General features: G+C 37.7%; 1 protein-coding gene across 1 annotated transcript in view; it reads right to left on the reverse strand.

The window, feature by feature from the left end:
- Positions 1-24,740, reverse strand: part of LOC107565690 (F-box/LRR-repeat protein 7-like) — a 33,357-nt gene extending 8,617 nt beyond the window's left edge. The window contains exons 1-3 of the mRNA XM_016250948.1: positions 24,569-24,740; positions 18,318-18,407; positions 13-171 (exon numbers count right to left, since the gene is read on the reverse strand). Coding sequence (XP_016106434.1) covers positions 13-171; positions 18,318-18,407; positions 24,569-24,605 — 286 coding nt within the window. The 5' untranslated portion in view covers positions 24,606-24,740. The remainder of the gene's footprint in view (positions 1-12; positions 172-18,317; positions 18,408-24,568) is intronic.
- Positions 24,741-27,187: the final 2,447 nt, after the last annotated feature.

Genomic DNA, 27,187 nt, shown 5'->3' on the forward strand with positions numbered 1-27,187 from the left:
GAGTGCCTGGAGGCGGGTGAACCAGGGCAACTGTTTCCCCAGTGACGTTAAAAGATGTGGAAGACGTTTCATGGCCGTTTGGGACTGTTTGAGGGGAGACACAGGAAGGGTTTGACTTCAGAATGAGGGCGGGACTGGGAGTGCTAAGCGTCCTCATGCTCAAGTCCGAATCTGAAAGAACAAGAAAAATCATAAATACTAGCCCCTCCCCCTCCGCTAGTGTACAAAGTGTCCAAAATTCAACACTTCTTTTTATTGGTTAAGTGCACTTTTCTTTATAGAGTTTTCAGTGTGAATGCACTACTCTCATTATTTATACTACAAAAAGGCATAGACTAGTGTGCAAGTACGCAAATAGGAAGACATGCCCCTCTTAATGTTGCTGCTTGTGATAAGCCACACATCATGTTCTCACGCAGTTAAAAATACATTGTGGAGCAAAGAGGACACTGACAACGTGCTGACAGACATGACAGAGTAGGTTACTTTTGATATGAATCGAAGTCTCAGCTTTCAAATTTTGTCTATACCATTTTGTGGCTCTTTAATGTGTCGTGACAGATCGCTTTAGCGGCTCAGTTCACGTGCCACATGAACCGATCATCTCGTCCTCTTTACCACTAGTAATAGCACAAAATAAACTTGAATTAACACGTTTCAACGTGGAAAGGTGTTAATACACACCATTTTTCAAGTTTAAGTCCACACAAATGTATCTACCAACTCTGTCTGGTTTGTTTATCAGACTAAATGGCAGATTCTGTGTAATGATTGGTCAGATGGCCTTTCAATCAAACTCCCGGCGAAAGGTGAATTATTTCAACTAGACATCAATGGGATTAAATGGAAAGCAAATGCATCTCAGATTTGAGAAAGTAAATTAGAAAAATAATGTAATTTACTAGAGAACCTGATTCTTGTTAGGAGATAATCTGATAACACATTAAATGTCTAGAAGCACAAAGGATCCCAAATATGGAAGCCATCAACTGGTTTGAGACACACGTTTAGCACAAATGGTGTTAACTCAAGAAACACTCTTGGCCTCTTTGTTCTCAAAACTGTTTCCGTTATTGGACGCTGATAAGTGTCAAGTTTATCTCAAATGCACTTGAAGTGCTTGCCACGGTTGAGTCTGCATTAATGGTGAAGCTTTCATTCTTTGCAGATGTTTCACTGATTTGGAAATGATCAAGAGGAAGACTGGGTGGTACGGTAGATAGCTTGAGAGTTCTCTGCTAGATCTCACCGTAACCGTAGATTGCGACTGGGACCCCTTGTCTTGTATTTTTATTTTCTATACGACATAAACTGGCTCGTAACTGGCTAAAAAAGGTTTAGCTCAAAATGTTGAAACAAGGCAATACCAACACCAAAGATGACAACATGATAAATATAATGAGGTCATGTGACAACAATATACTACTCTTCAAAGTGTTTGCTGCATCACATTTAAAGGGACAGTTCACCCAAACATTCTTTCTTTCTTCTGTTGAACACAAAAGATGATATTTTGAAGAATGTTAAACAGCATCCACTGATACTATGGAAGTCAATGGCTACCGTCAACTGTTTGGTTACCAACATTCTTCTGTGCTTTATACATTTTACAGAAATTTCGCTAATGTGACTATACCATAACGCATACTACTTTGTTTTAAATTCATTGTTTACTGAATATTACGCTTTATTCATTCCACATAGTTTCAAAGTGAGCACATATTATGAATAAATAAACAGCAATATCATTTGTTACATAAATTATAAATTATTATTATTTATTATTTAGTCATTTATTAGAGGCTTTTATCCAAAGCGACTTACAAATGAGCACAACAGAAGCAATCAATTGTAGTATTAAAACAACTAAAAACAGATCCCAAACTAAAAGCTAAAACTTTATAAATACTACCTATACACATTTTAAAAATAAAGAGATTAAATAAAAATGACAAATGCATACAACAAAATTTCAAAACTTAACATGTAAATGAAAAACAAAAAAATAAAGCTAAAAACAATTCAAAATATTAAAGAACAAAAGGTATAAGAGTATAATAATGATTCTAACATAACACTAAGCCAAACACCAAAAAACAATTCCAACCAATGTACAACCATACACACATACATATACTGTATATATATATACACATTTATAAATTCAATTTTCGTTTCCATTTAGTTTGTTGGAGTATTAAAATAACTCAAATTAAATAAAACTAAAACTTAATAAAAGACCTATACAAACATAATAAATTCAGACATAATTTAACTAAAATTAAAATAAATAACAAATACAAATAATACAAATCAAATGACAGTAGTTTATCAGTAATCCTAAAAACAATAACACTGCCAAACTTACATGCTAAAAAACAACAACTTACTTACACAGAGTAAGAAATGGTAATAAAAACTGAGACAGAAGTGAAACATAAAATCATAAATTTATAAATCATAAAGTAACAGTGAAACGCTGTTATGCAACTGATATCTCGCCACTGACTTACAATTAATAACAATCTTTTCTCCTTAGGTCAGTGTGGGGCTGAACAGGTTTACTGTGTGGGTTTGCGTTTAGGAAACTGGTTCATAAGCCAGTCATAAACTGAAAGATAATGAAGAGAATTATTAGGGTGGGAAAGAGTTTATAATAAGCTCTTGTCTTCCCTTCCTCTCTATTTCACCTCCTTGTCAAGCCTCCTCCACAAAAATGAGTACAAAGGATGAGAGAATGGGAGCAAAACATTTCCAAAGTCTGTCGTTTGGATTCATGGATTCCCATCCCTAAACTCTCGATTAATAGCCCTGCTAAGCTTCAGGATGGTTCTTCTGAGGAAGTGAGGGTTTATGTGTAATGATGCTTTCTGTACAGGAAGTTTTCTTTAGGAAGGAACTTCGGTGGCTCAGATCCTGACATGATGGATTAGTTTAAACAGAATTTTCCTCTGCAAGCCACTTTTTGCATGCAAGATTGCATTTATAAACGCTACATTAACAGTCTTCAGTACTAAAATGAATTAAACACCGTCACACAAAAGGTGTAATAAACTCAAATGTATATATGAAATACAGAGTTCTGGCATGAAACTCTAGATGGCGCGGTCCGATAGGTCTAGCTCAATCTGACCTGGTGACATCATTGTCACATGGCAGCTGATTCGTTCTCTCCTGTATCGGTAGCCAATGAGCTCGCTGCTCAATATTCAAATACCTGGCTTTTGTTTGCTGTAGCAGTTGACAGTGCACTTCAGAAACCCTCCACCTTCCCCAGCTCCACCTGTATAGATCTGCTACGAGGTGATTCATGTATGCTATATAGGGGTTAGTTCAAATATATATATACAGTATATATATGTATGTGTGTGTGTGTGTGTAAATTTATATTCAATAATACAGTTCATAATATACAGAGGTACATGTTTTAAAATATGGTACTGTGTGTGTATAAATATATTTGAACAAATGTTGTATGTTCACATTTATGTGGGGAATTCGAAAATTCAATACTTGTGCGGAAATCTGATTATGTTTTCATCAATTCATCAATTACATCAGAGATCATTGATACCTGCTGACCATAGAAGAAGACAGTCTAGACTATAGCTGACTACAGCGCCTCCTGTGGCAATACTGAGAATGCAGCACACACTCAACCATGAAAGACCTAATATAGCGTCTGTTTTAACATGATCTATTCCAACGTCTCAACTATTAGCTCATATTAAAATGTTTCTTTTGGAAAGACCGAATAAATGGAGACGATAACAGCTGGCACAATGATACTGATGCATTCATTTCTTCTGATTATTATTCCAGTACTGCGTCTGTGACAACTGTGGTATTTGTGGAACGGCTCCCACTTTTGCTCTATAAATACACTCTGCTCGAGCTGTTTGCATAATATCAATATATTAAACCAGGGCCTGTTTTGACTGTGCAACTGCTGGCTGTCTAACAGCACTAAAAATCCACTGCAGGACAAGTTGACAGACCGAGTAAACAGATTTTACAGAAGGGGCTCTGAATTACTTCTCCTGTGACCTTCAGTACAGACTTTCTGAGCGGCCACAACCGGCAGCAGCTCACAGATTCAATCAGCTTCAGGCTTAAAGAGGAAAACACAGGGAAAGATGAAGGATTTGAGAACGGCACCGAGGGAATTCGCTGCTAGATCCCCTGCTTTGCTCTGCAACCGAACCGGCGGTTCTGGGTGGTCCATTCATATCGCGGTTCCCTAGGGATGCATAGCATGCAATACAGTCAGTATCTATGGATTTGGTGCACACAGCTGGAACGAGTCACTGGTTCGCACTGTTGGTGTAATGGCTCATTACCAAACTGCCCATCAAATATCCCAACGAACCACTCAAAGACTGACTCAGCTCACTGCAGAGCACCGGCTTTCATACTTGGGATTCCTGTACAAAAACCATGATGATGACCATCGGTCCCACAAGCCCATGTGTTTATTCAAGCACTCTATAAACAATGGAGCAGACTTTGGCTAGTATCCAGTGTTTATGGATGTGTCCTTTGTTTAGGCGATGTATTGACCCCAAGCTTATTCGGGATGACCGTGGAGCGCTGATGCTAAATGAACCGCTCTCTTTAAAACCAGCGTGAGACAGAATGCACAGCATTCCAGCGCTCTTGCGCCGCGGGTCATTTGGGAAATTCAACACACGTCTGTCACAGAAACATGCCACAATGAGATTTAAATCACAGTTCTTTATATATGTGTTTGAAAGTTTGCTTTACTTGACTATTTGATCTTTAAAGTTGCCTATTTAGAGGGAACTCCTTACGAAATACATTATTATAAAATAAAAGCACAAAAGCTGTCACTGGAGCGGCACCTTTTCAAAAGGTACACTTTTGTACCTTATTTACTCCTAAAGGATGTATATTAGTACATTAAAGGTACATATTAGTTTACCTTTTGAACAGGTACCACCCCAGTACCTGTTTTTTTTTTTCTCGGAGAGTGTATTAACAGTCTGTTCCAGTAATGTTTTGGTATTATTTACATGCTATTGTAGACTTTGAAATAAATTGATTTTTATATTTTCAGTATTCATTATCATTTTCACGCTTTAGTAATTTTGCTTTTGTCATTTTATGATTTTTTTAAAATAATTATTGTCACGAATCCAGTCTATGAACTTCCGTTCACTCACCACCAGAGGTCATGCACTCACTACATTGACTCTCACACCACACAGACTGTTACATGTCACTCCGGACTACAGTTCCCATCATCCACTGAACTGATTACACACACACAGCTGAATCCAATCAGACATGATTTATAAGCCCTGGACTTCCTCGTTCAGATCGCCGAGTATTGTATGCGTATATCGCTAGTCAGTGATAGCTACGTTACGGAGCCATTTCGTTAGACATTGTTTATTTCCAAGTCCTAGTCTTAATCTAGTTTTGCCTTGCCTGTTTTCCGGTCCTTTGACTATTGCTCGTGTTTACAGATTACCCCTTTTGTCAAGCCCTCTGGATTACGTTTGCTGATCGATGACCCACGCTTGTCCTAGGATTACTCTGTCTTGCCTGTGTCGTACCTGTTTGCCATTGTTTGACCCATGCCTGTTATGACCACGTCTCTTAAATAAAAGCATGCAGATGGATCTGCACGTCTCGCGTCTCTGTCGCCCCGTAACAATTATATTTAGATTTGATTGTTTTAGTAACACTTCAACATAAACCTATACTATTTCAGTTAGAGACATTTTTTTTTTTTTAAGTTTAGGTTTTCATTTAATATTTATATTTTACTTTGTCAGTTTTATTATATTAACAAAAATATGCAAAATTTTCATTATAATATAATATTGCAGTGTTACAGTAAAAATAATTATTAATAAAATAATTACTTATTTTATTTTAATTGCATTAATAAAAACAAAACAGCTAATAAAACATGTGGTATATACACACAACTAAAAATAGATTTGGTAAATACAACTATAAAACTATAATAATTTACATTTACCTTATTTTATATAGTACTCCAATATACTGAACATATCTGAATGGAAAACAGTAATAAACAGACCGTTGAACTAAATATTTTGACCTAAAGTGAAGCCCAGAGACTTCATGACAATTCAGTGCATTGCTTTTAATTGGTTTATTTAAGTTTACCATTCAAACAAATTCATTCACTAGAATGTTGCATGTTCTTGAACAGAACATCAACTGAACAACACTAATGGGATAAATGGGATTTTCTTTTCCCCAAAAATGCTATTTAATCATTCATTCTAGGGCCATTAAGGAGACAAAACAGTAATAAACTAAGCATTTAACTAAATATTTTGCTATAGAAATAAGATACAAAAGACCTAAAGTGCAGTGCAGTGACTTTTGCATATAGATTAATCATTTTTGTATATGTTCATCTACATGAATCATCTAAAAGAACTGATTCGCTAGAATGAATCAGCCTTTTCAACACTACATGCAGTATTAACGTGAGACAACTGCTTAGGTTAGTAGTATCAAAACTGGTAAAGCTTACTAAGAAGGATGCTCTAGCTACACTGGAACTAAGAAAGTAATCGTTTTGTAACACAGTCTGTTCCAGTAATGTTTTGGTATTATTTACATGCTATTGTAGACTTTGAAATAAATTGATTTTTATATTTTCAGTATTCATTATCATTTTCACGCTTTAGTAATTTTGCTTTTGTCATTTTATGATTTTTTTAAAATAATTATTGTCACGAATCCAGTCTATGAACTTCCGTTCACTCACCACCAGAGGTCATGCACTCACTACATTGACTCTCACACCACACAGACTGTTACATGTCACTCCGGACTACAGTTCCCATCATCCACTGAACTGATTACACACACACAGCTGAATCCAATCAGACATGATTTATAAGCCCTGGACTTCCTCGTTCAGATCGCCGAGTATTGTATGCGTATATCGCTAGTCAGTGATAGCTACGTTACGGAGCCATTTCGTTAGACATTGTTTATTTCCAAGTCCTAGTCTTAATCTAGTTTTGCCTTGCCTGTTTTCCGGTCCTTTGACTATTGCTCGTGTTTACAGATTACCCCTTTTGTCAAGCCCTCTGGATTACGTTTGCTGATCGATGACCCACGCTTGTCCTAGGATTACTCTGTCTTGCCTGTGTCGTACCTGTTTGCCATTGTTCAATGAGGCCTGCGATCAATCAGCTCCAAAAAGAAACACAAAACCAATTGAAAGAAAACAAGTTTAGAAAAAGATTGAATCCAGTACAATGAACCCCCCCCCCCCCAAAAAAAACGTTCTTAAGAACTTTCTAATGATCCTGAAGACATTGATTAGCTTGCTCAGGTGCATTTGATTAGGGTTAGAGCTAAACTCTGCAGGAAATTTGAGGATCCCTGCTTTAGGGGCTATGGGTCTTTCCTGAGCATGTGCAACCACGGCTTGTCCTCCTTCTGAGAGTTCACCAAGAAAAACAAAAATACCCAAAGGACCTCCCCCAAGGCCTACAAAATCTGCTGCAAGGACATTCAATCCATCCCATTCTCCTCTCCACAGCTCATAGATCTTTACACGCAGCAGAACGCAATACTAGAGGCAGACTAGTGTGTTTTACATCCCTCCCAAGTAGTATTTCACCAGTCAAGACCCAGTTCTGCAGATCTGGTCCGTTTTACACCTAATCACTGGCTTAACTCCATCCGATTTCCATCATGGCACTGCAGCACCATTTAGCACCTTGAAATATAGGCTATCAAAGGTTCCTGCGGAATACTGAGCAACTTGCCTGGAATATCAAAGATTGAAACTTAAGGACATCTACCCCGACATGTGCACAGCAGACATGCCGAAACTCTTGCAGATCACACAAATCACAGACAACCAGTCATGATGGGTTGCAAGATGTTCTGGGAAGGCCCCCTGCACTATAGTTATGACAAGAAGCAAATTGTGGCAACTGCTGTAATGTGGTCATGGACATCTGGAGGGCTGACTGACTAAGCCCTCTGATTTGGAACGAGAGGGATTGATGAGGTAATGCTATGCTGTCCAGATTCGGTCCGTAGATTCAGGTTTAACCAGAGAGAAAGCCACGCTCCAACATTCCATCAACTATTATCCCCAAGCACATCGTAAAAGTTTGTTGTTTAGGAACCTCACAGTTAAAATTGCGTCCCTCTTCAGAGAGGTGTTGAATCGTACTTTGCGAAAGGGTTCGGCCCTGTGAGGTTCTACCCAAACTTGGCTCCATCAAAACCCAGCTCCTGCTCGTGTGACAGTTCAGTCAGAGGGTAAGGAGTTACATATTTTCACAGTTGTGTTTTTAATGATTGAGAAGTTCATACCAACAGCGTGCCTCCCTTGAAGAGTCCAAACACAACTCTGCCTAACATGACCGAGACAGCTCTAGGTGAAACATTGAGAACATAACACAAGAGCCAAAACCACAATGTTGACTGAATGAAGCCTTTACTCTTCATTGCCCAGTGCATTCATAATACAAACTTGACAGCTGACAGCTGACAGCTGCCTGGAGATTGGTTCACTTCCAAATTAATTTTCTGTCATTATTTATTTGTTCTAAACCTGTTTGACTTTCTTTCTTCTGTAGAACATGTCTCAGTGTTTTTATCCATACAATGTAATTCAATGGGTTCCAATGTTGTTTGGATCCCGATGCTCCACAAAACATCTTCTTTTGAGTTCTGCAGGAGAAGTAAAATCATACAGGTCTGGAACAACACAAGGCTGTATATACTTTTAAGTTTGAAATTGCTTGGTGCAATAAAGCAGGGAATTATCACAAATGTATTTAAAAATGTGGACTGCTTTACCCAATAACATGTTATTATGCAATACTACGTCAGGTTTTTCCTCAGCATCGCCCTGGGAAATGAAAACAACTTGGTCACGAGTCTGAGTGGAGTATTTGAATCAACAACACCTGCATCACATCAGAAGCTAATTAAGAAGACTGCAAAAGAGGTGCTTTTGTAGCTGCGGTATATGGGGAGCTAATATTTCTTTATAGTATAGTAGATGGTTGGCCAGTGACATATATTATTTGGAGGACACTTAAAAGCATAAATATCTATTTACTTTTCCCATACACTGCCTTTCATGTCACTGCTCAGGATAGTCACTTGTGAATGGGTTGGTACCATCAGCCAATCATCATTGTTATGGTGTCATAGTCCTGAGTAATTAGCCACATGGCAGGCTCATTCATCCATGCATTTAATCTAATATACATACAGCTCAACAGCTTCTGTGTAAACATGACTGCAACCTCAATATCTGTTTTCATTCAACTTCAGCAAACATGTTTGTAGAATTTGAGTTATGACATTGAGTTTGTTAGGGTCAAATCGACAGAAACAGATCTTAAGAATGCACACGTAGAAACTGTTTAAACATAGTAGCACACCAAAAGAAGATAGTAGATAACATTAAAATGAGTATAATTAAATATACGTTATAACTGTTGTTCTTCATACAAACAAATCAGATTTAAACAAGAAACATTAGACAAATTATGTTAGTAAGGCTACACATTGCTAAACATTTCCTTCAAGTTTTACATTTGACGTATTGAGAATTAGCAGGGTATCTTGAATATGTGCAAGGCATTTTGAAACATTACGCTAGTAGGTGGAGAGTCTGGAGACAAGTGAATGTCATTGAATCATTGACTCAACTGATTTATTCAAAACCACTGATTCGTTCAGGAACAAAATAAGTGATCTGCTGAATTCTGAGCTGCATACTACTCTTAATATTTCTGCCATATGGCAAAAATAGTATGTGGTTCCAGATTCAGCATTTATTTTGTTCCTGTGGTTTTGAATAAATCAGTTGAGTCAATGATTCAATGACACTTGATTCGATCATGCATAACAGTCGATTCTGCTTTGGCTTCATTTAGAACCATTTTTGTTGATGGAGAAAGATTAATATTGTCTCCAAAATTCTAAGTTACTCAATATTAACTTATTGTTTATTGAAATGCGATATTAAAGCAATAGCACATTTGCAATCATGCTGGTCCACTGCGAACCATATAAATGCATATGCTTTTATCCAAATTCAGTCTGGATGCATAAAATTGTCATTTAACTGTTTTGAAGACATAGAGATAATTCATTAGTATTTGAAATATAAGTAATAAACCATCAGAAGGTAGATCCTATAATTGTTTGCTTCATCGAATGTTGTAGCCAGTTCCCAATGAAATATGATGGAAATGTCACTAAGAAATGGATATACCAAACTGCATCTGCATAAACTGCACACTCCCGCATGCCAGGTTTACGTTACGGTATTTGACTTACCGTACCGTTTAATCCACATCAGCAAAATAAATCTGCCGTACTCTCCCACATCTCTCTTTATGCAATAGGCTATGTACTGAAGCTGAAAGTCTTTGGAAATGCAATCGGTCTGAATCGGGAGAAGTTGATTAATAGGTTTTCCTTGGGCTGAACTGTCCAATCTGCTGTTATTTAGTGCTAGCCATCAGTAATCAGTACTGTCACCTGGCTTTACTTTAAAACCCCATTACTCCTTAGTGCAGGTCTCTGAAGCCCAGTATAACAAATTTCCACTCATACTTCTATTGTCTGCACAACAGAAGATTGACAATGACACCTCACACATTGTGCAAATCTGTATGATGAGAAAAATATGAAGAGGGACTGTTAGTAATCTAGAAGCTTACAAACAGCTGTTAATAACCGGAGCCCATGAGGAGAGAGAAAGCTTGAATACAGCAGAGACCGACTGAGCTGCAGTGCTCGGACTGTTAAACTTCACCTCTGCTGACCTCACAGCGTGGACAAAGAGATAGAAACACGAGTCCGCATATCACTCCTGCAGAAGCAGCACAGGAGGAGGGTGTAGATGAGCCCTGCTGGGAATTCTCCCACGCATTTGTCTGAGGAAGGGAAAGCCCATCTATTTGAGATAAACTTGTTCTTAGAAAATTCCAATATATGAGAGGATTTACACTTTAGTCCCTGTGTGTAACAGCGATTCGAATCTCTTAGAATGCCTTAAGATAGTCACTACAGAAATAGAAGAACATAAACATACTACAGACCATGCATCTATATAACTATTTTGCATAATAATGATAATAGATTCAAAGGTTTGTCAATGCAAACTCCATGTTGACTTGAGAAAGCAGTTTAAAAAGCTGGAAGTTTAAAGTTGTTTTAAAAGCTTGAAGTTTGAAGCGGTTTCAAAGTTTGACATTTTTAACTCTCTCGGATTTCTTTTCATATTGTCTCTCTGACTTTTAAAATTAAACATTTACATTTTAGTACTTGATGTAAAGCACTCTTGGCATGCGGAATAAGAAAATTTGACAACATTTCACTATATCTTACTCCTATTGTTAGTTCAGAAATACAGAATCTTCTTGTGTTTTTTAGGAATAGCAGTAGCCTATTTATCCATTAGTAGCTACAGTGACTGAGCCGAATCTCTGATAAATGGTCTTTTGTGGACTACGGAGGAAATTTTCAATTCTGAAATTTACAGTATGCTTACGTAGTACATTAAAGTCTTTAAAAAGAAAACCTCAATACAAGTCTTTGAAAGAGGTAGAAAAAAAAGAAAAGTGGCACCGCAAAGTGGGTTAATAATCCTCCTGTGCTAACAGCTCCGGTCTCATAATTTGTTATTCGTCCTTGAACAATCTGTAGAGAAACCACACCTCAAACACACGGTGAGCCAAAGAAAACTGTCCGGGGATAACCATTCCTTATGGTGTATATTTTGAACCACATCCCAAACAAGGAATGTGAACTTGTGAGCACTTTAACTACTTTAGTTAAGCACCTCGTGAGATTCTCTCTCATATTGACCATTTGTAAGGAGCTAAATTTAGCTATTCATAAGCTGAGAAATCTATCTGTGTTGAATTTATCTTGAAAAGCAGAGACAGGAGACTCCTTTTAAAATGGCAAAGCAATTCCTCCTTCTTTCTCCACTAGAAAATCGTCCCACTTTTAGATGTTTTCCATATAATGAGAAGATATTTGAGATGTTCCATTGAGCATTATCTACAGGCTCAAAGAGGTTTTATTAGCGTCATGGTGTTCTTTGACATAAACTCTCAAACATCCCCTGAAGTTCAGATGAGTGAGGGTGGTCTATCTCCTGTTCCTTTTTCCAGCTGAACAACCAGATGCCTCAGAGATTGTGGAAAACAGATGAAGGCTGCAGGTGTTCAAAATGTGTGTTTGCTACCAAACCTCAACAGTACTGAGAAGCGCTCAGTCTTTCAAAATAGCATACCATAGAGGAACATCATCCTTCTTACATTCGACAAGGTCCTGCAAATATGGACCTCGAGGCCCGGATTATATGAGTGATGGTAGGAGGGTTGGCACAAGACATTCTCAGCATTTTAATGGTTTGGTTTGGGCATTTAATGGTTTGGTTCGAGACTTTCCCACACTTTGGAAAGCCGGTCAGTGTTCAATCTTAAACGGAGAAGAAAGTGTTCAAGCTAAGAGCACAATATGTTCCCTGTTAAGCTCAGCTGGGCATTATTATCCATTTGCAGGCATGAAATTGTATTTGGCAAATTGCATTAAAATATATTTATCCTTTTGTAAATTAATTATTTGCTGTTTTTAGTAGTGGCAATAATTGTGTATATAAGCTGGCATACAATAGACGACCTGTCACAAAAGTGCTACGACCAGTTGCTATTTTCTTCCTCATACTTTAATTCTGTGAAACGAGTCGCCAATATTAAAAAATATATATAAAACTTCCACTGAGGGAAAATTTGCTAAGAGATGAAAAACCTTTAATTTATTTGTATCTCTTTCTTTGATCGGTGAAGATTAGATTACCATTTTTACATTGTGATTCCTTCCAATTTAGGGTTAGTTGCTCCATTTTATTTACTTAACTAATTATGGCCACATACTCCATTCTGTTTTTTCATGTTTGACATTTTTGTGTGTGCGAGTGTTGATTTTAGACCCTGTACTACCATGGGATCATGTTTAAATATAATGCAATCATAGGATGTATATTTATTTTGTTTGTAGTAGAACCCAGAAAAGCACGTTCTTTTACTAAAATTACCCCACCCAAAAATATGGTGAACTGCCTCCACAACATACACATATGTGATTTCCCACAGTGCAAGAGTTGGACGTTCACAATGCCAAGGCTTTGTCATTCATCCAGGCATTATGTGTGTTTGTGGCATATCCATACTTGGAGAAAGCACACATCGCTGTGGCCGAACAGTCTCCTGACTGACAGTATGAAATATCCTGACATTTCATACACACTCACATGTGTTTGTTATCCTGTGGGAAGCTCCATCCCACACAAGAGGATTTCATCCTGCCCTTAAGGCATAAATATAGAGGGATTCAAGGTCTTTACGTTGTGTGTGAGTGTTTGTGCATATACACACATCTGAATATTGTTCATAAAAACAAATCATTCTGACTGACTGACTTCCTCTGTGACAAAACAGAGATAAAAAAAGAAAGTCCAGTAAATTAATTAATTGATTTAATTAATGTCTAGAAAGAAATGAAGGGAAAACGATGCATTAAAATTTAGGGTTAGTTGCTCCATTTTATTTACTTAACTAATTATGGCCACATACTCCATTCTGTTTTTTCATGTTTGACATTTTTGTGTGTGCGAGTGTTGATTTTTGACCCTGTACTACCATGGGATCATGTTTAAATATAATGCAATCATAGGATGTATATTTATTTTGTTTGTAGTAGAACCCAGAAAAGCACGTTCTTTTACTAAAATTACCCCACCCAAAAATATGGTGAACTGCCTCCACAACATACACATATGTGATTTCCCACAGTGCAAGAGTTGGACGTTCACAATGCCAAGGCTTTGTCATTCATCCAGGCATTATGTGTGTTTGTGGCATATCCATACTTGGAGAAAGCACACATCGCTGTGGCCGAACAGTCTCCTGACTGACAGTATGAAATATCCTGACATTTCATACACACTCACATGTGTTTGTTATCCTGTGGGAAGCTCCATCCCACACAAGAGGATTTCATCCTGCCCTTAAGGCATAAATATAGAGGGATTCAAGGTCTTTACGTTGTGTGTGAGTGTTTGTGCATATACACACATCTGAATATTGTTCATAAAAACAAATCATTCTGACTGACTGACTTCCTCTGTGACAAAACAGAGATAAAAAAAGAAAGTCCAGTAAATTAATTAATTGATTTAATTAATGTCTAGAAAGAAATGAAGGGAAAACGATGCATTAAGGGCCAGGGGTGTAAACTTTTGAACAGAATGAAGATGTTTTTTTTTTGCCCTTCAGAAGCTCCAGAAGATACTGACATGTTTCCCAGAAGACAAAATAAGTTAAATTTACCCCGATCTTCTCATTCAAAAAGTCCCCCCTCGGCTCTTAATGCATGGTGTTTCCTTCTGCAGCATCAGCGAGCGTTTGAAGCTTCTGTAATAGTTGCGTATGAGTCCCTCAGTTCTCCTCAGTGTGAAAAGATGAATCTCAAAATCATACAGTCATTGTTGGAAAGGGTTCAAATACACAAAAGATGCTGGAAAACCAAAGAATTAGAGGGAGCTCAAGGATTTTTCTGAAGAACAGCAACAGCGGGCAGTTGAACTGTTCAGGACAAACAAGGGACTCATGAACAACTGAAAAAAAACCAATAACTAAAAACACAGCTGTGGATCATCCAGGTATACAGTATTAAGAATCAAGCGTTTGTAAACTTTTGAATGGGGTCATTTTTATAAATTCAACTGTTATTTTCTCTTGTGGACTATATGTGAACATCTTTTATGTGACATATCTTATTCAGGTCTGTAGTAAATAAAAAATAACTTAATAATCTTATTTTGGTTAAATAATTAACATTTTGCAGATACTGCAACTGTGACATTTTGACCACAACTGTACACTCTAAAATGACTTTCCTATTCAAGTGACGTAACTTGTCGAAGGTCATGTTAACATAATTGTCTAGCACTATTCCACTCAGTAACACCCTTCCTTTTACAATCCAATCAAAGTCCCACCCTTTTTTATCCCTTTGAATATTCTGTTGCACTTGTAAAAACGTCACATTATAAAAACTAAAATGCGTTGCGAATGCTGTTTCATGTTGACTTTAAACAGCGGCTAGATTCTTAGCAACTAGCTTCGTTCCCTTCTTGGCTCCCTATCATGTACAAAGGCCAGTGCTGTGTGCTTAACATTTCAACTTTTTATGATCACATTATTCCTTTGTTAAGTTTAGGGGGCAATAGTTTCCAAGTTTTTCACACAGCTTAAACATCTAATCATAGCTCTTAATATTGACTTTAACCTCATTTTCATGTCCCTGCCCACCACACTGTGTCGCACTCATTAATGCCGGGCATTGCTTAGCTAAATGTTTGTTGATATTCATTGCTCCACCTGTCTGCGCCAAGAAACTATGAAATACTATGACTACGACCATAATCACGGGTCACACTCTATTAGCACCTGGCTCACTCTTTTTCACACACACACCAGATGCCCCATTTTGGGGACAATATGGAGTTGGACCCGACTCCCTGGTGTGAAGCCTGAGTAGGGTGGGTATAGCAGTGTATAAAGAACAGAGTCAACCTGGAAAACAGCTTTCCAGGGAGCTGTGGTGGTGCCCAACCACATACTGACTCTAAAACTAAATGTCAGATTTAAATATGCATCTCAACGCAGAATAAAGATAAGTTAAAAAGAACGGATTCAAGTGAATTCATAAGTTTAAACATCTTGATCATGTATTGCAAAAACATACTCTAACCTACTTTGCTTTCAAATGTTTGAGCTATTTAATATCTTAAAGGGGTCATAGGATGCTGCTAAAAAGAACATTATTTTGTGTATTTGGTGTAATAAAATGTGTTTATGCGGTTTAAGGTTAAAAAACACATTATTTTTCACATACTGTACATTATTGTTTCTCCTCTATGTCCCGCCTTTCTGAAACGCGTCGATTTTTACAAAGCTCATCGGTCTGAAAAGCGAGGTGTGCTGTGATTGGCCAGCTATCCAGAGCGTTGTGATTGGCCGAATACCTCAAGCGTGAGACGGAAATGTTACGCCCCTCACCATACTGTGATGCGCTGTCCGGCCGGAGCGACGAGACAAAAACATTAAAACCCATTATAAACCAGGCATTTGTTGCATCCAGTGGGGACATAATTACTGATTATGTTGCGTAGCATCGCGCCGCGTAAACATAAAACCATGTCTGCATTAGTGATTGGAGAAATGACAAACTACAAGTGCTACTCTACACTGCTCAAAACTCGTGTTTGAATCATCAGCGGCAAATTCTTTAAATATAAAAAAACGTACTTACAGTCTGTGAGTCAGAACAGCCGGCATTGTAGTCTACTCTCCCAGGATCAGGAAACAGTCCTCCATAAAATGCGCTGCACACATCTGAATATTTGGGTTGAAGTGTTCTGGAACAGTGTTGTAAATACAACTTAACCACTGATTTCTAGTCGTGTCCTCTTTTGGAAGACCAAACAAAGTAGTTTTGCTTTCACAGCGAAACACAGCGTCACACACGGCGGGGTCGAGAATGGCGCGGCCGGCGGATCTGACGAAGGAGGCTTGCGTCAACCACATGTGACGACTCCGGGCTGGACTCCGCTTCGTCCACGGTGAAAGCCGATCCGGTGATCCACAGTTAACTAACTTTAACTACCTACAAACATGCCAAGAATTGAACTACTGTCGATATGTCAACCAGTTATAAACATGTCGACAGTGTAACTAGCTATAAACATGAAGGCAGAATAACTAACTTTATAAATTTGCTGAGAGTTGAACTTTAATCTTTATAAATTGACATTTGAATAATTTCAACTAACTATATAATCATGATGAAGGTTTAAATAAATTCACTAGCTGAAAACAGTTTAATTAACATTAGCTATAAACAAGAAGACAGTTTGACTAACTTTAACTACCTATAAACATTCCAAGAGCTAGTAAACGTGTTGACAGTTTAACTGTAGCTAGCTGTAAAAATAGTTTAACTAACATTAGACTATAGACATCAAGGCAGTATAACTAATTTTCACTAACCATAAATTTGTTGGCAGCTGCATTTTAATCCTAATAAACTTGAATTTTACATTGAATTTTACATTTGAATAATTTTAATTATCTATAAACATGTCAACAATTTTAATAACTTAACTAGCTATAAAAAATGTTGAAAGTGAACTAATTTCCCTAGCTATAAACACGTTGACAGTTTAATGAACTTTTAGTAACTTGCTCACTATGACAGTAGTACACATGCAAGTGAAAACAGACCGTAGACAAAGACGGTTTATGCTAATATACACTATGCATTGCATTATCAGTTAGTCTATAACACATTTTGCAATGCAGTGACGTGTGAACTCAAGCTTGAGCAGTAAGAAGCGCCTGTGTGTAGAGTAAAGCATTATTTAGTCCAGACAAAAACAAATACACTGCATAAAGGTTTCATCAACATACGGATGTGGTTGGCGACGAGGTGATGGTTGAGCTCAGTTTTCAGCACCCAGCAGATAGAGATCCCACGCCAAATACACAGTCAAAATATTTACAAGCTTTTTGCACGCATTATTTACAGTAATGAAACTAGAAAGGCTATGGAACCAATAAATGAATGAGTTTGTTTAAACATGCACTGATAAATATAACAACACGGGTCAAATGGTTAGCCGTAATGGAAAGGAACGTCGTAATCGCTAGACCTATCAGGTTACAAAACAACCCTAGAGTGATCTTATATGTGGAATATATCTGCTGGGGAGGTCCTGTGGTACATGAGAATATATGATGCATAAACCAAGTCAAACTCACATAGGGATTAACAGATTTACTGTCTTTTTTATTAGTCTTATTTTTACAGTACAGCACGGGGATGCAAAGGCTGCAATCCACACCACTGTAATGTAAAAACATCTCGATGATGTTTTCCTAATTTCAAGAGAACCTCTAAGAAAAACAGACACACACTATGCAGTCCTGCAGCTAATATCCAGATATTAACCTGCCCTGGGGATTTTTCCAATCTGCTCGCTTGCAAGACGAACGGCCCACAAGTTAGTTTTGAATGCCAAGTTTGTTTTCAATTTCCAGGATATCCTACAAGCACATAAGTTTGCTACAAAATGATAAGCATTTCATAAAGACAGAGAGAGAGAGAGAGAGAGGGCAGAAAGGAAGAGCGAATGGGACCTAGCAGGCATTTTGGCTCATAATGAAGACCAGATGGTTTACCTTCACTGGTAGCCACATTCTTGGGAGCTTTGGTGGGCGTATGATCAGTGCTGGAGCTCACATCGGAGGAGATACTGGAGCTACCCTTGCCTGGGACAGAATGAAACAGAAAATAACGTTTTGTGAAAACAGCTCGTTTTTGAGCTCATACTTGACTGCATGCATTCACAATCTATGCAGTCGGCTCCATCGGCCAGCTCTGGGAGCCCTGGTGTGCAGTTTCACAGAAGGGTGGGGTGCAACGGTTCCCACTGTAAGTCAATATTATAACAGATGCAATAAAAGCACGATCGGACATTTTGGCCCAATCACTCATTCACTTGCTGAACCATTTCTGAAAGCAAGGAACCTCCTCTTGTTCCTAATCCAGAACGAGGTCTGAGGTTTTCATGATTAAAGATTTCGAGAAGAACTCATTACTCAGTACTCATCAGGAATGCACTGAAGCTGAGCAAAACATCTTCCTGCCAAGACAATATCCGTGACTGGAACAATAGATGGAAGAAATTACTTTAGTATCTCCAACACTGGCAGAGTTTGCAGTTTCGCTAAGATCCTCCAGATTTATCTATCATACATTAGGACATATTTGGCCACTGTGCAAGAGAACGAGCAGAGACCATTCGTGACGGCTTGTTACTTGTATTTGGTTGATGTTTTTTTTAAGAGTTTGCACTTTAGTTCAAATTTGTGGATTTTAAAGTTGGATTGGTGTTGTAATAAAACTGTGGTCATTCACAGCCTGGAACGGAGATCCAGACATAAATCAACAACACTACCACCACCCTTTAGATTATGGTTCCCCACTCGCAGGGACAAGCCAGTGTTAAGCGCCTGACTTTTTTTTTTATTGCATGAATTTCCATGTTGGTTGATGCGAGTGCTTGACTGGTGTTGGTCTAGCTGGTTGCCCACCATAGCCATGCTACTCACCAGCAAATCTTAACCCCCCTGTCGTGTCAAATTTTAGAGTGCACATTTTCAAAATGAGCTCTAGTACCTCCAGTTTGTTATTCTGACATTAATTCAGTCTCAAACGGATTAATTAGCAGAAGTTATTAGTCCACCACGAGTGTGATGTCATTAGCTCCTGACCAATGTGTTTCAAACAATGATGTGGGACCCACTTGCTATGGTTTCTAGAAACAGGCATGACTAGCTAGTTAACTTCTCCAGTAATGAATTGTATTATGGTAGTTAAGCAGTGAGTTTTTCATGGAAAGTGCACCCCAGCTTGGCCTTTCTGGCAAAACCCATTTTAATTGCATAATGTGATGAATTTCAGACTAATTTTTATTTGACAAGAAAAAAACAAACCATTATGAAGATGAGGTCCATGGAAAAGGTCTTACTTTCTGTAGAAGAAGATGTGAGTGTGTGCATGTGTGTTCATTTGGCAGGGTTGGTTTATGGCACTTCATCCTCAGTCAGGTCATAAACGTGAACCACAAGCGGCTCCATGTGAGCAGAGCACAGCTTCATCCCACAAACACCGTTCTCTCTGTAAACAATTCCTCTTCTCGCTCTTAACACACATCCATACAGGAGTAAACACACAGAAACACTCACTAACGCTCTTTTCACACATATAAAGAGGTCACGGAGTTGCTGTAGTGTTAGTCGCTGCAATGTGTGAACGCCCCTTTACACGCCCGAAATGTTGCCAACATATGTCCACCCTGGAAAGCTGTTGTGTGAAGGTCTTTCAAACAAGCTGTCAGATTAGCGCTGATGCATTGAATGACTCAATGAACTCTTATCACCTCGGTCATAACGGAAAAACAGCAGAATAACGTGAACACACTGTTACGTGCTGCAGTGACATCAGTGAGCCACAACATCTGCTTCAGTTCCTGTTGTAGTCGGCAGAATGGGACTCATCCGTCAAAGTCGCTTTGCACGCCTTGAATTACGAACAGATACGGACGCTGTTGTTATGATGTTGCTAGGCAAAGCTTTCACAAAGCATAAAGTCTTCAGCTTAATCAAAACGGATGATGAAACTGTATTACTTTGTTGCTAAAAGAGACGCAGCAGTGTTTGTACTCAGAATCAAGAGCTAAAACCACAGATATTTGCTTTGGTACTGTTCTACAGGCGATTTTCACAACTCAGCACTGAAAAATGATGTATACAAATGCAGCCTGAAATGTATAAAAGACGATATGAGGGTGACAATATACAGTACAGGAAAATGAAGAGGTCAGCTCTCACCTGTTTATTGTGGCATGCACACACTTTCTTGAAAATGGGCATTCACAATGACAGCTTTACAGTTCTGCACAAGGGTAAACACAGAGATAGGTAATTCTCTAAATGTTGATTTTAGGACTTACAAAAAGTGTAAGTGTTGAATTAAAGGGATTGTTCATCCAAAAATAAACCTGTTGAACACAAAATAAGTTATTCTGTAGAATGTTCATAAACAAGCAGCTGACGGTACCCATTGACTTCCATAGTTTTTCTTTCTTTCTTCATATTATGGAAGTCAATGGCTACCATCAACTTTTTGATTACCAACATTCTTCAAAATATCTTCTTTTGTGTTCAACAGAAGAAAGAAAGTCATAGAGGTTTGGAACGACTTGAGGGTGAGCAAATGATGACAGAATTTCCATTTTTGGCCGAACGATACCTTTAAGCTATTTTTTTCCTCCAACAAAAGCTGATGGTAAGTTTTATTATTTTTATTTTTTTTGACATTATTACCAACCATCAATTTGTGACTTGTGACAGTAATGCCAGCGACAAATTCTCACATAAAATACATTTTCCAAGGGTAAACACAGAGATAGGTCATTCTCTAAATGTTGATTTTAGGACTTACAAAAAGTGTAAGTGTTGAATTAAAGGGATTGTTCATCCAAAAATAAACCTGTTGAACACAAAAGCAATTATTCTGTAGAATGTTCATAAACAAGCAGCTGACGGTACCCATTGACTTCCATAGTTTTTCTTTCTTTCTTCATATTATGGAAGTCAATGGCTACCTTCAACTTTTTGATTACCAACATTCTTCAAAATATCTTCTTTTGTGGCATTATGCTTGTTCTTAGCACAGGGATAATAATAACCCTGTGTTTCCATGAAAATCCAAAATCCAAAGACAAATCAGATCATTCTCATCCTTTCCTGGAGATGTTTGCTTAACTCCCCCAACAGCTCTTTACTTCATGTAAATTTCATATCACGATGGTCATTACTCTATCATGATATTTGGATGTTTTTAGATTGCCATCTATTTATTTTCAATACTTCTGTTATGTTATCATTACTGTGTACTTTAACAAACGCGTCTGCTAACATTTCTGCCTTCTCTTCATTAGTCACAGCTATTCTTTCCACATTACTCAGAACAGGTAGACCAAAGTTTCTTTAAAAACCACCCATCTTTCTGATCATACCCCACACTTCACTGACATCTACTTTCTCCCCTACAGAATCACCATAACTTCTCCAGTACTTCTTCTTAGCAGCTTCTCACATGTTTAGCTGCTTTAATTATGATTTTAATCCTCGCAGTTCTGCTGAAGCATTACAAAACGACTATCTACTTTCTCTTTATTTCGTACACATTTCAGTCTTTTCGCTTCGATCACCTTAGACCCCGATATGTTACTGTATCAGTGGATACATCCATTGGAATTCCAGAGATTACTCCCCTTAACCAAGCTCTCTTACTCGGTATACTGTACCACTTTCTGCTGTTTTTTTATTTTTAGAAGATTTCCATTTCTTAGAGTCACTCTCTATATCACCTACTGCTTTTTTCAAAGCCTTGGTAAGTTTTACTGCATTGATCACGTTACTATTTGCAAACTTCATCAGTGTCTTAAAATCTGATGTCCTTGAAAATGTCCTTTCCAGCATCCTGTCTTTTTCACGATCAGTTCCCAATTCATTCTTTAAGTTTCCTTCTCTTACGAAGGACAGTTTTACTCCAATCATTTACTCCTGTATTCTTACTGCTAGATTCTTCCTCCATCTCCGGATCACGTCTAATGTCACTTCCCTCCATCAATGCTCCAGTCACAGTCCAGTGTTGTCAAGCTTGTTCTGCCACCCTCCAAACAAACCCCCTGAATGCCATCTGTGCTTCATGGGCACTCAGAGTATTTGTCATGTGACTGATCACTGGTCAAAAGCAGCAAATCAAAAAATGATTGTGGTTTTAACAGTAAAAGACTGTAAAAATGCTACAGTAAAAACCTGTTAACTGGGTCTTATATTGTAGATTAAATTCAACGCGATAGATCTATAATTTGTAGCATTATGCTTGTTCTTAGCACAGGGATAATAATAACCCTGTGTTTCCATGAAAATCCAAAATCCAAAGACAAATCAGATCATTCTCATCCTTTCCTGGAGATGTTTGCTTAACTCCCCCAACAGCTCTTTACTTCATGTAAATTTCATATCACGATGGTCATTACTCTATCATGATATTTGGATGTTTTTAGATTGCCATCTATTTATTTTCAATACTTCTGTTATGTTATCATTACTGTGTACTTTAACAAACGCGTCTGCTAACATTTCTGCCTTCTCTTCATTAGTCACAGCTATTCTTTCCACATTACTCAGAACAGGTAGACCAAAGTTTCTTTAAAAACCACCCATCTTTCTGATCATACCCCACACTTCACTGACATCTACTTTCTCCCCTACAGAATCACCATAACTTCTCCAGTACTTCTTCTTAGCAGCTTCTCACATGTTTAGCTGCTTTAATTATGATTTTTGCATAATATTTGATGTTTTTTTGTTGTTGAAATAACTGTTTCTTCTTAGTTTTTTCTTATCAGTTGTGTACATTAGGGTTTAATCTTACATCTAATGTTGTTAAATTAATGTTATTGCATTATTTCAGTATCGTGTGTGTCACCATGATGGGGTTTAGTGTTTGTGTGAACGAGACTGTGCACCTTCTATATATAAATATTGTCCTCCTCAGCTCGTAGAAAAGCTGTTTGTGATGAGCTTTGGTTCATCATGTGACTTTCTCATCACCACTAGATTTTGGTGGATATCAGTGCATTACAATGGTTCAAAACAGATATTAACACTTTAATATGTTGGTATATTAACATTACATCAGCTAATGAAATACGGTATTGTAGCGTCTCGACCAATCTGACACACTAATTTTTATTTGATTTAACAAATCAATTATTCATTAGATTAACAAATCGTCACAGTCCCCTCATTCAATAGACTGGATGCCAGGGCTTCGCTTGAACACCATCCCCCTCAGCTGCCGGTGTTTTACCGTAAATGTCACAGATTTTCTTTTTTTACAGTGTATGGTTATAGTTAACTAAACCATAATTTTCTTTTTATTTCAAATAAAATAAACATTATCTGAAATAAAATATAAAAACTTATTTTATTTCAGCTAGTTGCCAAGGAAACATTTCTCAGTCTCATTTAGCTTAACTTGATGTACTAAAATATAAAATCTAAAACAAAAAAAAAATGTATCTAAAATGCAAGATGAACGATCTAACATGAAAACGGAATACAAATATAATATAACACTGTCCTAAAATCCTTAGCAGAAAGAAGATGGCAATTTAAAATAAGAGGCTTGTTGGAAGAACAATGTTTTGGCTTCAAAAACTGTAAAAGTACTAAACAGTTTCATAATTAAATTGATTTAAGGGAATACCGTGTTGTGTTGCATCTGTCGCGGTTCTATGTAGTGGGTGTGGCCTGTATCGTTCCAGTGGTTGTGGGCGTGGTTTAATCTTGCTGGCCGCAGGTACATTTGCCAGGTAACCCCGCCCCCAAAAACAGAAGGAAAGAAAGCAGGCAAGCTCTCTATTCGTAGCATGCTTCAGTGATTTGTGCTGTTTCACAGCCTGACAGAGACAAGTGCGTCTCAGGATGACTTCTGTGCTGACAGGGACTATTCTTTCTTTCTTCTTTTCTTTTTCTTTTTAATTCCACGTTTTATGGGTGTTAGCTAAAATCCCTTCGGCTATGTTTTAGCCTCATGCATTTAGCTGTGCTTTAATACACGTACCATTTTTCTTTGTGATTTTTTACATTTGCCTATTAGATTCGATTTTTTTAAATCAACAATGCTGCGCAATTCCCCTCATTTTAGATTTAATCGAAATGTGCATCATTTATTACAACTCACCCAGGGCAACTTTTTATTTCTACAGCCAAAAGTCCATGCCAGTTACTAAAAACCAGCATTTAATTTCCCAGAAAGTGAAGTGTTGTAGTTCTTGGAGATCACATACCTTCACTTCCACACTGTTTGCCATTGTTCGCACCCATCCCGAAGAACACATAGTCTCTCCTCACAGTAACACATCTGAAGCAGTCAGATTACACGGGCAAAGTCCTCGAGCAGACTAAACGTATAGCTCCATGATGCATGTGTTCAGAGCGCAGACCGAACCCAGCAGTCCTGGCGAGAGCACGAGCTCTCTCACTTCCACTGCGACTGTAGGAGGACGAGATGGAGGGGCTGGGCCAGCTTTAAACAGAGCCTCAGTTTACAATGCCACACATCAGCATCCAGCACTCACAGACAGTGCATCTAAAGTTTATACTAATGCTTCGGGTATGAGAAAAAATGATACATACAATATAATATTAAGTATCGGACTCTTAAGTAGCACTTTAAAGTGCATTAATCAAGTTCATTTTTTAAAAAACGTTTTAAGGATATTTAAGACCAAGTAAAGAACATTTAAGGAATAAATAGAATGCAACACAATATGTCAATATAGTCTCTAAACATAAATGTCTTAGCAATGCTTTAAAGTTTAAAAATGCAGCTTCCGAGAAATCTCCATTACTTGTTCAATGATCATTTTACCTAATGACACGGCAAAAAAATGTTCTTCATCAGGATTTTGGTCTTGTTTTCCAGTGCAAATGTCTAAAGATTCTTATATTGACTTTATTTGTTTTATGAGAAATTGATTGAAATTAATTGAGGGTTTGAAAACTTCTGGTTTCATTCCACATTGACAGATATTTGTTCTTGTTTGAAGTATGTACAGTTGTTTTTTTCAAGAAACAAGACCATTGTATGTTCAATTTTTTATTTATTTTTAAATAAAATTATTTCTTTTTTTTGCAATGCATGCAACATTTAATGGCATGAATTTAAGACTTGCTGCACAAATTTAAGATCTTTTAAGGCCTTAAATTGTGGAAGGGTTGAATTCAGACTTAAGAAACATGATGAATGCCATTGCATTATAATATGCACTTTGTAGTCAACATTTAGTGGACCTTGTGAGAACTTGACTTTAAAATCTGATGAAAATACATTGCCAAAATGGTTGAAAAAAGTCAAATTAGTTCTGTGATAATGTAGTCTAAGATGAAAGAAAGAAATCCAATTGACACTGCAACGCAGATGCATCATTGAACACATTTGTCACTAACATATTTGGATTAATATAAACTGAATTTAGTATTGCTGCATTTCAAAATTGTGTTATACTCAAGGGGCCATTAATAAAATAATATATTAATATCAGTGGCAGGGCATGTTTCCTTTAGCCTGCATTCTTACTGTGTGTTCTATTGTTAGTCAGGCTTCCTGTGCAGAATAAAGCCGTTTGGGACTATTAACGGACGCCTCTGAACAAAACAGGAATCATACACAAGGGTATTTTTGTCAAGGAATTACTTCCATCAATTAGTAAATGCCTGTGACCTTTATGTTGTCGCGACGATACAGAGTTCCTTATTGTTTGCAAGTGCTGACATTGTGTGTTTGTGCTGGTGGCCCTGAATGGGTGGACACGTATTGTTTTAGAAGTCAACATCTCTCTCTTTATGACAAAAGGTGAATAGACTCCTGCCAAAGATCTTACAACTTCATGTTCGGACCACACATTTTTAAAGAGATCTCTCTAAATACCAGTGACTGTTGTTATGTATTCATTTATTATCAGACACAGATCTGAGCACAGTCTGTAAAACATGCCGGGTTGCACAAAAGTTATTTTTCTTGGAACAGAGTTTGAGAAAACCTTTAGCGTCTACTTGTGACCGGCCTGTTTGGCTTGCATGGTACCAATCAGCGGTATGTTGGACTGAGGTCAAATGCCAAGCTAGAGAAAGCCCAAGAACACTATCTACTTCCCGTCTCTGGGGCTCTACTGATGCAGGCTGGCACACACAGACACACATGTGCAGATGTGATAGCACAACAACAGGAAGAAACCCTTGAGCAAACTGTGCTTCAAACGTGGTTTTGAAAACGGCTGTGAAACCTGAGATTTGGACAGAACTTAGAGAGAACTTTAAATGTCAGATACTGAGGTTTTAGTCATATTAAACATTTCTTCCTTTTGTAGGATGGGGTGCAAATCATTAAAAACACTCAGTTTTGAGGTTTGCATTTGCCCAGGAGCAGAAGGTCATGTTCATGCTCCAGTGTCCCCAAAGGTAGCACTTGTAGTAATGTGTTTGTTTTTATTGCTGAAACTTTAACTAATAGCCATAAAGCCTCGTAACAGTGGTGTCAGGTCTTAAAAAACAACCTCAGGGCATCTCAGGCATCACATACTTCCCTACCAGTGTTGGGGTTTTTACGTAATCAGATTACTTTTTCCAAGTAACTAGTAAAGTAATGCATTACTTTTTAATTTACAAGACGATATCTGAGTTACTTTGTTTCCTCATGTATTGACTGCAGCTCTCCTGTGCTCATATTAAGAGGAATCAGGAGTGCAGAGGCGTTGTGTGCGCTGTGTGAACATGTACTGTAGTTCTAGACTAAATGTCTACATGCATTTTCTCATCTCACTTACACAAAAACAGATTCAGTATTCCTCAAAATGAACAAAAACAGAAATGCAAAACCTGGCACAAACCTGCAATAATGCAATGTA

This window comes from Sinocyclocheilus grahami, unplaced genomic scaffold, assembly GCF_001515645.1.
Source record: "Sinocyclocheilus grahami isolate Dianchi unplaced genomic scaffold, SAMN03320097.WGS_v1.1 scaffold1019.1, whole genome shotgun sequence".
NCBI lineage: Eukaryota > Metazoa > Chordata > Actinopteri > Cypriniformes > Cyprinidae > Sinocyclocheilus > Sinocyclocheilus grahami.